The 13,560-nt window shown below is 38.8% G+C and overlaps 1 protein-coding gene across 1 annotated transcript in view; it reads right to left on the reverse strand.

Annotated features, from left to right (window-relative positions):
* Positions 1-1,373: 1,373 nt before the first annotated feature.
* The window catches only part of LOC103178501 (E3 ubiquitin-protein ligase pellino homolog 2), a 45,631-nt gene continuing 33,444 nt past the window's right edge, over positions 1,374-13,560 (reverse strand). Inside the window, exons 3-6 of the mRNA XM_007893290.1 lie at positions 12,089-12,190; positions 9,691-9,888; positions 7,687-7,875; positions 1,374-4,533 (exon numbers count right to left, since the gene is read on the reverse strand). Coding sequence (XP_007891481.1) covers positions 3,967-4,533; positions 7,687-7,875; positions 9,691-9,888; positions 12,089-12,190 — 1,056 coding nt within the window. The 3' untranslated portion in view covers positions 1,374-3,966. The remainder of the gene's footprint in view (positions 4,534-7,686; positions 7,876-9,690; positions 9,889-12,088; positions 12,191-13,560) is intronic.

Below are 13,560 nucleotides of genomic sequence, written 5' to 3' on the forward strand. Positions count from 1 at the left end.
ATGCAGCAAACTCCCAGCAATGCAAGGGAGTCTCAACGGAGATTATATGTGTTCAAATTCCAGATATCAGGCTTTAATCCACTGCCTTCTGACTCACTGGTGTGAGTGCTACCAACTGAGACAGGTTGACACAAAAAAGGTGAAGAACGAAGACTGATTGCACAGGATACCACAAAGGTTGAAAGATTGTTAGAACAAATGAAATAAGAAATCAAGAAGTAACTGATGACAGGTTTGGTTGCAAATGTCCTTGTATTGTAAGAGGTAGAAAAGATTGTGTTGATAAGGAAAATCGCTAAGCGCTGTTGGAATCAGATAAGCAATATTTCTATTTAAAATGGACATAAATGACCCAAACAATTACAGGCCCATTAGCCTAAAACTGATGTGTAAAATTATGGACACGATTCTGATAAAGGACAGAGGAGTACTTTCACAGCAATAGATTAAAAATCTGCCATTATAGATTTAGGAGAGTCACAATAGTCATAATCTATTAAGAGCATAAAATTTGGTGAACTAAAGAACTTTCCTCATGTGATATACTTACAGAAAAGTTTCCCCATCAACTCGAGCAAAGGGTTCCCATTATTCAAGAAGGGTGACTAAACATGCAAGGGACTCCTTTATAAACTGTCAGTGGGTATTCAGGGTAACATGAATGTGGATTAGTAATTTGATAAATTAAATTCTAAGGAAATAGAAAGTAGTTGTAAAGACAGCTAGGTTGAAATGGGAAGAGTTGATTGAGGTATCTCAGTGGTCCATGATGGGCCTGGGAACTCCTCTCTCTTGATATATTTACGTCCTTGATTTGCAAACTAGGTACAAGGTTTGTAGATGATCCTTAACTGGGGTGAGTGTGGAATCAGAGGAGGCAGCCAACATCTTACAATGACAGCTCAGTGGGGTTCATACTTGAGCCAATCAGATATGCATATATGCATATATATATATATTATACAAAGTGTTCAATACAACAAATGGATCAGGGCAAAAATATGAGGCACAGGTACTCTGTAAATGGACAGATCTTTCCAAGAGATAAAAGACCTATGATTGTGAGATGACTCATTTCTCACCTTGTCCTGTATAGGGCATTAATAAACAAAGCAGATAGAGACCAATAAATAGTTGGAAAGGGTTATTAGAGAGGGTGGTCAAAGCCAGGGCACTGGACTCATTTAACAGAGAGTTTGATACTGTAATTAGAAGATGGAAGGGTTGATGTTCTCAAATAATGCAATCAAATGGGTCGAAAACCATTCTTCATCCAGACCTTTCATGATCTTTATGAATTATATGGAGCAAGTACTTGTACAGTTGTGCAACAATAACCCAACTTCCAAACCAAAATCTATCGAATACATAAATATTTCTGGAAATGCCTTTATTAGCAAGTGATAATACATCACAAGAAATCAGTTAGCATTTGAGGCACCAGCAAAATTATTTCCAAACCAGCCTTATGTAAAGCTACTACATTTTAACTAGAGAAATCTCAATGGCACACACACCTTGAGGCAATGGTCTGAAAACTTAAATCAGAAAGCCCTTCATTCTGTATATGGATAGAAATTAACATCTGGTGTGACAATTGATGAAAACACTCAAAAAGGCCATATTTCCACTGAGAATATTATTTGTGTTCTTTAAACTAGTAAACAAAGGTTACAGATTGAGTTAGGTGAAAGTCATGTGACAAGGTTGACAAATGCGCATAAGAGTAACAATTTAATAAGTAGGATGAATTTCTTCCGCAAGATTATTCTCTAATGCTTTTATTTCCTGTAATTTTGCCAGCAAAATCTATCATAGCATACGTAGTTGAGCGTTTAATACTTTGGTAAAATACTCCATTAGTAACAGTGGGAATAAATGCATACAGTATCGATTTTAAAAAAGGATGGAGGCAAGAATGCTGTTAGTTTTGTAAATTTGCTTTTAACAAGAAACCCAATGGCTACATTACAAATGACTTTGTAACTTCTTGTAGCATGATGAGTGAATGATCGTAAATTCACCTGAATTTTTGTGCAAGTAATCAGTTTCAGTTGTACCGAAAAGTGCCAAGGGTAGTGATAAAAGGTTAAAAAAAAATGATTCATTCGTTAGGGTAAAATCTTGTCACTTGACTCATGAAATCAACAGGGTGCAATAGAAAACATGGACAATCGTCAAGACCTGAAGCACATGATGAATGTACATGGTAATATTCAAGCCAAATGCTTACAACATGAAGCATCCTTAAAAATATTCTGTACACAATAAGCAAATAAAATAGCACAGTTGTAATATATTTAAAGGAAGTCGGTGCCACCCAACCTATAAAGTCTGTGTTCGGAATTCAAGACATCATAACTGCAAGCATCTTACATAATACCAAAACAAATTTTATAAATTAAAATAGGTCAATATTTCACTTATAGGACTGAGAGTTTCAAAACAAACTGTTTCAGGCAAGGACTTGGTGAGGGTGACAGTGATTTTTGCATTCACCAAAACCACCCCGAAGTAAACACAATAGGTGGTGGGGTGGGGGGAGGGGGATGTGTGGGAGGAAGCAATGTAAATGGTTTGATTGTGTCACGAATTATAGCTTATCCCAGGTTACTTTCATACTAATTTTAACAGAGATGCATTAAACCGCAAGTTACAACTTAGTTTTTGCGAATGTCTTCTCCAAACATTTACGAAAAAAAACATTTCAAAATGAGTGGTCTAAAAAAAAGTTATGTTTGTATTATAAATAAATACTTTCATTACAAGACAATTGTTAAGAGAATTTTGAATCCTGGATAGTTTTTCTACAATTTGACTTTGCAAACATTCCAGTTTATCACAACTTGCTTTAGGGTTAATCCACAGCTCTGGTGGCATTGATTTTCCATACTGTTCAGTAATATTAAGTACAATCTACCCTAGGATTAGTGAACCAAATAAGGAAACCATTACTGATCACAACGTAAATCAAATCAATGACTTTTCCACCTCGAGTTGCTCCTGACTTCTTTTGGTAGTTTGGTGCAATAATGTAAACTGATCTCAAAGGGGTGGAAGATAGAAGATTTGGGTAATAACACTGCACAGCAGAACTAAGCAGTATACTGAACATCACAGAGCCAATAGACTGGAATCCAGCAGCAATTATTGGTATTCTAAAAAAGTATGTAACATCACACACAAAAAGATGTCACAGGAACTTGAGAGAAAATTGTTGCACAAAATGGAAATTGATAGTCTTATTTTCATTTTCGGTTAATTTGTAACAGTTTTCTTTTCTGTTCTGTGAGAGAGATGGGGGGAAGGATTAGGGGCCGCTCCTAATTATATCATTCAACAATCCGATGCAAAATGCAACATTGCTTTGAATTTCAGGAACATTTCTTTGAAAAAAGATTTGCAAAGTTTTGAAAAAGAATATCTCAGCATTTAGTGATCTCTGGAGTAGAAACTTAACTGCTCAACATTTACGTGTGCACACCAGAGAAATGAAGCCAACTGACGTTGAATCATTGCCGAATGCCTTTACTGAAGAAAAGAACATGTCTAAAGAAAGGAAATACTTCACCTGCTTAGATTACGTAACAGCCATAAAATAATTTACAGCTATATTTGGACAGGCCAATTCAAGTACAGTATATACATAATATATTAAAATCATATAAATTATAAAACTATACAAAGGGCACAGTGTAGCAAAATAGGTTAGAATAAAGGGATTTTTTTTCTATTTTAAAGTAGTAGCTTTTAAAAATGACTCCTCCGAATCCTGCACCTACTGAAATTTCTGAATTGTTCTCAGAAGTACATCAGAAGTACCTTGTGTTCCTGCAATCTCTAGCGTCCCTACCCTTCCAAAACAAATGGTGATGCCAATCATCGAGCAACAGTGGCAGATCATTTTCACAGTATTTCCCCCTAAAAAGGATTTTCTTTTTCTTTGTGTTCTCCTCCAATTCCACATCAGTCAATTGGTCCCTGGAAAATTAGTTTAATGATGCCCTGTTCTCCATTGAGCTGTATAGCACAGAAAGGGCATGCTGCATGGAATGCATGAGTACCATGTGGTAACGGAATCTGTGACCAGTATTTTCCTGTTTTCTCAGAACACACGTGTCCACATGGGCTAAATGTATGCGTTGGAGGGCCTGCGTCCACGTAAAATCCAGCCTCGCAACCTAGCCAAAGAGGCACATATGGACCAACTGTTCTGCACATGGGGCACTCTCGCTCATTGGCTTCTGTGTCACTGCGATGTCCCCAATTGTGGTAACCGTGAACATGGCCACAGCTGAGATACGCCCAAGGCTGTTTCTCTTCTACGACATCCTTGCGATTGATGCTGGGAAATGCTAAAGTATTAAGCCCAACCGGGCACTGTGGTCTAGCAGCATTTATCTCCTGTCGAAGAGCCTCAATGTGTTTTTGAGTAGGCGTATGGAACAGGCCATCTGCCGTTCTCCACAGAAGCGTTGCTCCGCAGAGATCAACGAGGGAACCATCTTGAAGAACATTAGTTTCATTCTCCACCTAAGGAAATGGGTGCAATATGACAGATATTAAAAATTCCATTCTTTCAGAACAATCTCACCTAACAACTTTGCAGCTGTACCTTCAGCAGTGAAAAATAAAGGATAAATCCATAATCTTTACTACTATTTCTTACCAAACCTAGTAAAAATCAATCTCCTGATTGATTTCGGAGGTGTTTACAACAACAACAACAACAACATGGTGAAAGATTTTGATAAGGTGGATTTTGATAGGCTGTTGTTGTTGGTACGTCCAAAACAAGAGAACATAAATATAAGTTAGGTAGTGGATTGATGTAATAGGGAGTTTAGAAGGAATATCTTCACATACAGGGTGGTGAGAATGTGGAACTCTGGAAAGAACTGTGGTTGAAGCAAGAGAAAATTTAATGCATACATGAGGGAGAAGGGAATAGATGGGTGTAGGTGAGGGGAATAAGATGGGTAGAGGCTTGTGTGGAGTACAAACACCGGCACAGACTAGTTGGGTTGAATGGCCTGTTTCCGTTCCATGTTACCCTCTGGAACTCCTTTAGGCATGCAATGGCCAGTGTATTACAGCAGTGGTAAGCCCATATTACTGAGTTCCTGATCTCATTCAGAGGAGCATTCTGCTGAGTGGAGGCAACCTCCCCATTAGGAAGGAAATACAATGGGAGTTTCAGCCTCTTCATTCTCGCAATCTTTTGTAGAAATCAGCCCCAGTAGCAAATCCTTGGCACAAAATGTGCCCTCATTATCATGCATGGCCCAGGAGCAAAAGTTTAGTCTCCTAAACCATTACAATGTAAAAATCAAACAAGATTCATGTTTTTTAAATTATTTTTATGTTAAAACCAATTTTATTTGAACCATGAGAGTTAATAATAATCATAATAATTCTTGCATTTTATACAACATAAATTGACTGTATATTTTGTGGGCGCGTGAAAGAATTATTGGGAGGAGTTATTGGACCATACGTATGAAGGAGCTGATGCACCCTGGATTAATGACCATCTTTGTTAATTAACTGCAGCTCAGTAACTTCCGACATTAAATGGTGGAGCTGGTAGCAATCGGCAGTTTGGCAATTTGCCTTGAAAATGATCAGAAATAGAAACACAGAGAGTACAGGTCTAAACCTCCTGGCTTTTGATGCATGCAGAATCTCGGTAATGTAGCACATAGCCATTTTAGGTTACTGTGGGGAAGTGGTCATTTTTTGATGTTAGTGTAAATTGTTATTGTTGATTCAATTCAATTTATAATTTGGAATAGATCTGTGGATTTACACAAGAGAGCTGAGTTGATCCAATTTACCACAAAGATTTATACCACTGAGGCTTTGATCAATGCAACTGGCACAAAGCATGCAATTTAGACTTTAAGGTATAAAGTGAAACATGTTGGGCAGTTCAGTGAAACACTTGTAAGGTTTTTTTTAATGTTATTAAAGCAACCGTCTTTTACTATCTCCTGTCACTGGAGCGCTGCTAACTGGGTTAAGTGTAATGTTGCCAACGCAAGGGCAGTGGCTTTGTTTAATGCGGCTTCACTGTGCGCCAACATCCCTGATGAGCCATGGGCATTACACAGGGGGGAAAAAAAAAGCTTACACAGATGCCCATTTGCAGCCTAGAATTCTCAGGCTGCAGAATGCTGTCCAATTTATTTTAATGAGGTCAAAGTCCAATGTCATGTACCACATTTGCTCAACACCAACTGTTTAATCCAGTTACTCATTTAAAGGGCTTTGGCTGAGACATGAGCTCCCCATACAGCTGATTCTGCTTCCAGGGTATAGTGTTAATTTGGCCCCTGCTCTACAAAGCCTTTTTAACCAAGGATCCATATTCACATTGAGATGCCTGGCACATCTTCAGTTAATGTTCACAGTATCACCTGCAACCCTACTCCCGAGCAACTCCATCCGTTCTATCAATTCTGGCCTGTTTTGCACACATTCCCCACCCCACCCACCACTCGTCCCCACCACATTTGCGAGCGAGCTTCCAGCCACTTTACACTCATTGTCTAGAATTCTCTTCCTAAATCCCTCTGCCTCACCCACTCCCTTTCACCTTTCAAAACTAGTCTAAATACTTCTCTTTCCCTGCGCTTTCAGCCACCTCCCCTCCACCTTGGGCACTGCTCAGCATTTGCAATGAGCTTTGAGATACTCTCCTTACACGAAAGGCTGCTATATACTGCTCTTGTCGCTCCTTATGCTAACTGGATATTAGTCAAAGGACTGACGAGAAACTTGAAGGCTTGGGACCTGAGCAGCTGGAAGGAGTTACCTGGAATTTGGAAACACTTGGTCTCCTGCCTTAGATGGTATGCAGAGTGCTAAGCAACTAGTATTCCATTTGATGGGATTCCAAATCATGGTCTGGAGGCTCGATGCAATGAATTTGTCCCCTTCATGTTTAGTTGTGTTACCACAGCCACAAAGTTTCAAAAATAGACCATTTATATGGCATGTGTATTTATATTTATCACGGATTCAAAGTCCATGAACCCTACAGCTCCGAACTGGTTTTTGATCTTCTGAATAAGTCCATTAAGAAAATGAATTTAACCAAGGCCTAATCGGTAGGAAACAATTGATTTTGCATTTAACCTGCGAGTTCTGTGAATTAATGCCAATCTTGATGAGATATATCCTGAAAGCCAATATTCCATTATCAATTTAAACCCCGAACCTTCACCTCAATCTAGTAAGAACAGACTCCTGTAACAAGTCTTCAGAGTAGAATCAATTTGTTGTTGAGAATTTGCAAAGGTTCACAGTTGGCGTCATGGTTTGTGAACTAACCGAGTAACATTCAAATAGCATATGCAAATTAGAACATAAGAAAGCAGACAAAAGTATCATTCCTTCCGCATACCACACAAAACCTAATACGGAAACTATGGAATAGATCTAATAACAATCAAATTAGCAGTTATAAAACATACACATTCACAGTTTTTTATTTAAATAGTTGATATAAGAATGCTCATCCTGGTAGAATACGTCTATTATGCATTAACTACCAGAATACTACCAACCAAATATGTTTTCTTGTCTGCCATGTTAAACAGATCTTGTGCATTTCATGAGTTAACTGGTGCACATAGCACATTGGTGGACACCAACATGTTTATTCCAGTAATTTTTACATACCAGTTTTCCTCTTTGCTGAGCTGATCGTGTTTCCCTTAGTGTGTATACATCACCGCAAACAGAAATTTCCCGCCACACTCCAGGTTTAGACTCCTCTGTAAATCCTCCTCGTGGATGCATCACTAACACTCCATTAGTTGTCAGCCCATCCATGTGACCATCAGGATTTTTCCACTTCGCAGCTTTCTCCTAATAAAAGTGTAAGAACATATCCATCTGTAGTGAAAAATGTCATTCTTCATCGACAACTCTCCAATGCCTTCTTCTTTTATTAATAATGCTGGTTTTGAACTGTTACAATTTTTTATCTCTAGAAGTTACATTTAAATGTCAGGCGATGAAAAAAAGATGAGACTTGTGTGAGTGTTTGATGTGCATAATAATAATAATAATAATTATTGCATTTGATATAGCGCTTTTCACGTCTTCTCGACGTCTCAAAGCTCTTCACAGAATATGCTGTAAAGTGAATTGACTATATATTTGCAGGCGAAATGCATAATAACTAATAACAGAATAACGCATAAACTAGAATGTGACTAGGAAACCAGTTGTAGCAAGCACTGTATGAAGGTTCTCTGAGCAAAGCCTGGAATACATGAACCTGATGAAAAGATGATGAAGAAGCATGAAAAAAAGCCACATAGCATGTGGGATAGAGGGAATTGAGGGATGGTGGATGCTTGTAAAGTAAAAGATGCCCTTTGATACCAATTACATAGTAAAACGGTCAAGAATACTTTAGTTATAAAATGATGGTAGCGAATACCAGAGGGACAAAGATTCTCATGGCCTGAACTGCACATCCTACAATTTAAGGTCATGCAGAATTACGGAGAAATTGGTAAATTCATTTTTAATTTGGAATCCAAACTCTTCACCTTGGACACTTCACACCACCCCCTCCCGCACCACATTCTAAATGCTGCTGAAAATCCTTATCCATGTCTTTGTCACCTCCCAATTGGGAGGTTTCTGATGCACTCCTCACCTGTTTTTCCCCCAGCTCCGTTATCAATAAACTTCAGCTCATCCAAAATTCTGCGACTTATATCCTCACCCGTACCAACCTCTGTAGGTCTAGTCTTTGCTTTGCTAGACTCCACTGGTTCTCCGTCTTCTCGCCCTCACCTACAAATCCCTTCAGCTCTAGCATTTCCCTCTCTTTCCTGCACCTTCTTTGCTCGTCCCCTCTGATTTGCTAACTCGGGCTTCCCCAGCCCTACCCGTACCACCATTAGAGGCTGAGCTTTCTACGCTCCTACCTCTACAACTCCCTCTTTCAACCCATTTGTCTCACCCCTTTCTATCTGTTTTCAAGCCTCAGCTTAAAAACCTACCTGTTCGACTATGCCTCTGATCATCTCTTTCTAACTTTTTCTCTCTCCCCCACCCAGCACAGAGTCTGTGTTGCCAGTGTAAATGGGCTCTATGTGAAGAGCGCTATATAAATGCAAATTTGTGCTACAAGTTCTGAAAAAGAACTGAGGGAAACTGGCTTCCATGGTCAGATTAAATTTAAGAATTTTCCAACATTTTGTCTAATTTTAAGACAGTAATCGTATGCAAAATGTTAGGCCTCCGTTGTACAAAATATCATTTCATGAATTAAGTAAAGATGATTCTTTTGAATAGTAATGTGCGAAGATTTAAAATGGAATTTGAAAGGAAGTTCTCTGGGTTTGGCTTCACTATTAATGTTTTCCCAGTTCACATTTGTCTGCCTGTTCAGGTAGGTGTTAAAGATCCCTATTCAAAAAGAGAAGGGAGTTTCTCCTGGTGTCCTGGCCAACAATCCCCCAAATAAAATTGGTCACTCACTCCAATGCTGTTTATGGGATATTGCTGTGTGCAAATTGGCTGCCACATTTTGCCCATAGTCAATCCACTTTGCAGTATATCCTGTGAAGCGCTGCAAGGCATCTTGACAACGTGATCAATTGCTATATCAAACGCAAGAATTATTATTACAGTATTACTGTTCAGATAGTATTCTGTACTTACTCCAAGGAATATGTTTTTAGATGAATCAAATCCTGCTGCATAAATCCGTGCAGTATATGGAGGACTTCTGTCGCAAACTATCCTACATGCAAATCTGGAGATGGTGCTTTGGGTGATTTGAGTCTCATCATTACTCTGACTACCAGAAACAGTGTCGGTCACAACAAAGTCAATGGGGCTTTCTGTGGACCTCCCGATCTATGGAAAAACAAAGACACAAACAAATAATGGAATCAGGAAACTTCAATGAGATACATTTGCTAAGTAATGAAAAAAATGCAGCAGGATATTAAAACAAAAAGTGAATTTAATTCCGCTAATGAAATTACACAAGTGCAAATTGTTCTTCCACCTTCCTGCCACTGTGTTCCTTTCCAAATCGTTAGAAAGGAACACTAGAAAAACAGAGCAATAGTCAGAAAGGTATTATATTCCAATTATGGCTTATGTGGATGGCAGTAGAGTTGGTATAACAATATTTGCCTCTCATCAAAATGATTGTAGGTTTCAATCTTGCCTTCCCCTCACAAGGGTATTATTGTGGAGTCCTGTAGCTCAGTGGTTAGAGCACTCGCTTTGCAAGTGAGAGACCTGAGTTCAATTCCAGGCAGGGCAAAACCTTGGGCAAGTTTCCTTACTCCACACGCCTAATAATAATCCCTCCAAAAACTAAAAACAATAATAAATTGGTCATTTTCAATCTACGACTGTTTGTGGGACATTGCTGTGCGCAATTGGCTGCTGTGTTCGCCCACAAATATACAGTCAATTTACTTTACAGTGTGTTCTGTGAAGCGCTTTGGGATGTCCTCCTGACGTGAAAAGCGCCATATCAAATGCGAGGATTATTATTATTATTATTATTATGTTTCACTTACCAGAGGTCTGAAATTCCACCCATTCTTATTGTTAAGTAAAATTGTGTTGAATTGTGGAAAATTGTTAAATTATTTAAAAATTTTAATTTGAAAGCCGGTTCTGCTAAGAACTGTGGATGTCTGCTCCCGAATTAAAACAAAGTCTTTTCTTGAATTCTGTTATCATCTTAAGTTTGAAGCCAAAATGATCTCACAAGCTAAGCTAAGAATAGGTGGAATTTCAGAGCTCAAGTAGAAGTCAAGAGCAAAATTTGTCCATTCTTGCCGGTAGCTATATGGAAAATTGACTCCAGGTTTAGCACACTCCATGCATACAGATCAAGGAGTTTCAGTAACAGTAGTGTGTAAAACCCAGCAAGCAAATCCGGCAGGGAAAGGGCATTGTGGACAAAAGCGAACATGAAAACAGATGTTTGAATGCTTGCATTTCCTGTGAATAAACCCCCACACAAAACTTTTCATGTATTAGCAACAAATCATATTCCAGAAAGCCTGTGCATAACAAATTATATGTATGTGAGATCAATTTTTGTTTCTAAAATTTCTACCACTGTAAGCTCTACAGTTCAGTGGTTTAAAACTACAGCAAGTGCAATTGGCTTAGTTATGGACATTGATCAAATTAACAATTAAACATCGTTATTTAATGCTTCAAACTCCGCAAATCTCAAATTGGATTGAAACGCATCGACTTTTCATCAAGCAGTAAAATAATTGTTGTATAAAATCATTAAGTGTATGAAGTATAAGCAGCTCAATGTCAAGTTACACCTCAAACCTATGTTTCCTTTTGAATAGTCTCCATCTGCTCCTCCAGTGAAGGGAGGGATTCAGTTTGAGAATACGATTCCTCAGATCATACGTTCAAGGATGTCAGCCTAGAGCCCTCTCTTCATGTCTGAGCCTGGATAATGAGTGTTCCCAAACTGATCAAGTGTGGGAGGGGGGAGGGGGCGAGGAGAACCATTGTCAAACCCAGATCCTCCTACTCCTGGCACTATTCACTACAAATTATAAGCAAGAATAGAAAGAAAAGAATATTTGCAGTCGTTTCCAACCCAGCACAGGGATATTGTGCATTGTGCTCTCCCTGCCGAGATAACCTCATCATAGACCAAAGATTGAACCTGGACCCAATCCAGTCTATATGAATCATTACCATACCACATAAACATTTCTCCGCAGAGCCACTAGCAGAGCTTACAATATCGATTGTAATGTAATTTCTTTGGAAAGGAGCTGCTAAGCTCATTTGCAAACCTAATCAGAAGTGGTGTGCTGTTATTTACTCCTGGAATGGAATGTGTTAGGAGTCAATAAAAAATAAACCGGGGCAGAATTCACAGTTAACTTAAGCCCAAATGAAAACCTGAGCTAACAGAATCTCGCTACAGTTTGGAGAATTCTCTCCAATTTGGCAATATTCAGAAAAACATGTTATGCAAGTCCTGAACGTTTAAGAACCCAGACCTTAGAACTGTTTAAAAACCACCATCGCAAAAAGACTGGAGAGGTCTTACCTGAAACATGTCTGTGTCCTTGTCATGTGTGTACTCCACTACCACAGTCTGGTTCCTGGACAAGGTGTAGGAGATACTATGTTGCCCCTTACAGCTGACCGCCTGTAGGATAGTGCAGAATGGAACATGAGCCTATTCCTCTAGGACTTGCAACTGGTGTACGTATCTATGTTATTCCTTTTTCAACACAACAAAGTCCAACAAAATGATTTTCCTTAAGATACAGGGCAACTCCTTTATAACACGGTCAGCTGTGGCCAATATATCAATGGCAGTCTTATAAGAGAAGACTGAAAAAATGGCTAACTTGGTGTAGACTTGATATAGACTTGGTCACCTGGCATATTATAATTTAGGATAAATTTATAACTACACTGCACACATTTTCCAACACTGGGAGTTCAGCTCCTCTATCAGGAAAGATGCTTAGCAGAGCTCAAACTCTTCTCCATTGGGAGAGAAAAATATGATCACTCCTGTTGTACAGGGAGATTGGCGAAACTGTGCAGCTATACCGGAGGCCTCAGTGCTAGTTGTCTGCTCGTCTCGATTAAAAAAGTACAGGGAACAGAATCTTTTATAGTGATGCAAAGGAAACAGTTGTGATGCAAGGACTATATAATATATATAATTCTTAATAATCCTTTCATTTGATATAGCACCTTATCACGTCTTCGAGACGTCTCAAAGCGTGTCACAGAATATACTGTGAAGTGAATTGACTGTATATTTTGTGGGCAAAACGTGACAGCCAATTGCGCACAACAATATATATATTATATATAATATATGAAGCATCAAGTACATGCTTTTGAAAACAATGATCAGAATATAAAAGAACTTCTCAAATAGATTTTCCTTTCCTAATAAAACAATAGAAACAGACATCATGATCTAAAGTGCAGCGCATTCCTGAAAGAAAGCTTCGATATGGGAGCCATTACTTGAACACACAAGCTGAGAAAGTTGATGGTTCACTTGGGAATCCACTCATCAAGGTCTATTTCAGAAGACAGGGCTAAAGCTTTAGCGGGTAGTTGCTATTCATTGAATACGACTGCGGAACTTCAGAACCAAACAAAGCTCAAAGTCAGAGGGGTGGAGGTGGGGAGAGAAAGAGAGAGAATATTTTTGCAGAGGAACAGTAGACATGAGTTGAATGGTACAGGTTTGAAAGATCGAACTGTGGTGCATACCATTTGAAGATCAGAGAGTCAATAGAAATTTCCCTCAGGAGATGAAACGCATTATGTTGAGCCCATGACAGAGTTAGTCATAAGATGAGCAATCTCTTCTTCCATGCTTTCTTATGTTTTTCGGAATCGTACAAATCTGAACCAGGTGGTTGCTTGCAGGATAGAAAGTCTTGTTTTGCAAGTGTGAACTGGCAAGTCTGAGCTTCCTCCATGGAGAGTACACGCTCCAACAACTATGTTACCACTGTATCAATTGTACATACTGCGACACCTTGT

The sequence above is a fragment of the Callorhinchus milii genome, unplaced genomic scaffold (assembly GCF_018977255.1).
Source record: "Callorhinchus milii isolate IMCB2004 unplaced genomic scaffold, IMCB_Cmil_1.0 Scaffold9, whole genome shotgun sequence".
Lineage (NCBI taxonomy): Eukaryota > Metazoa > Chordata > Chondrichthyes > Chimaeriformes > Callorhinchidae > Callorhinchus > Callorhinchus milii.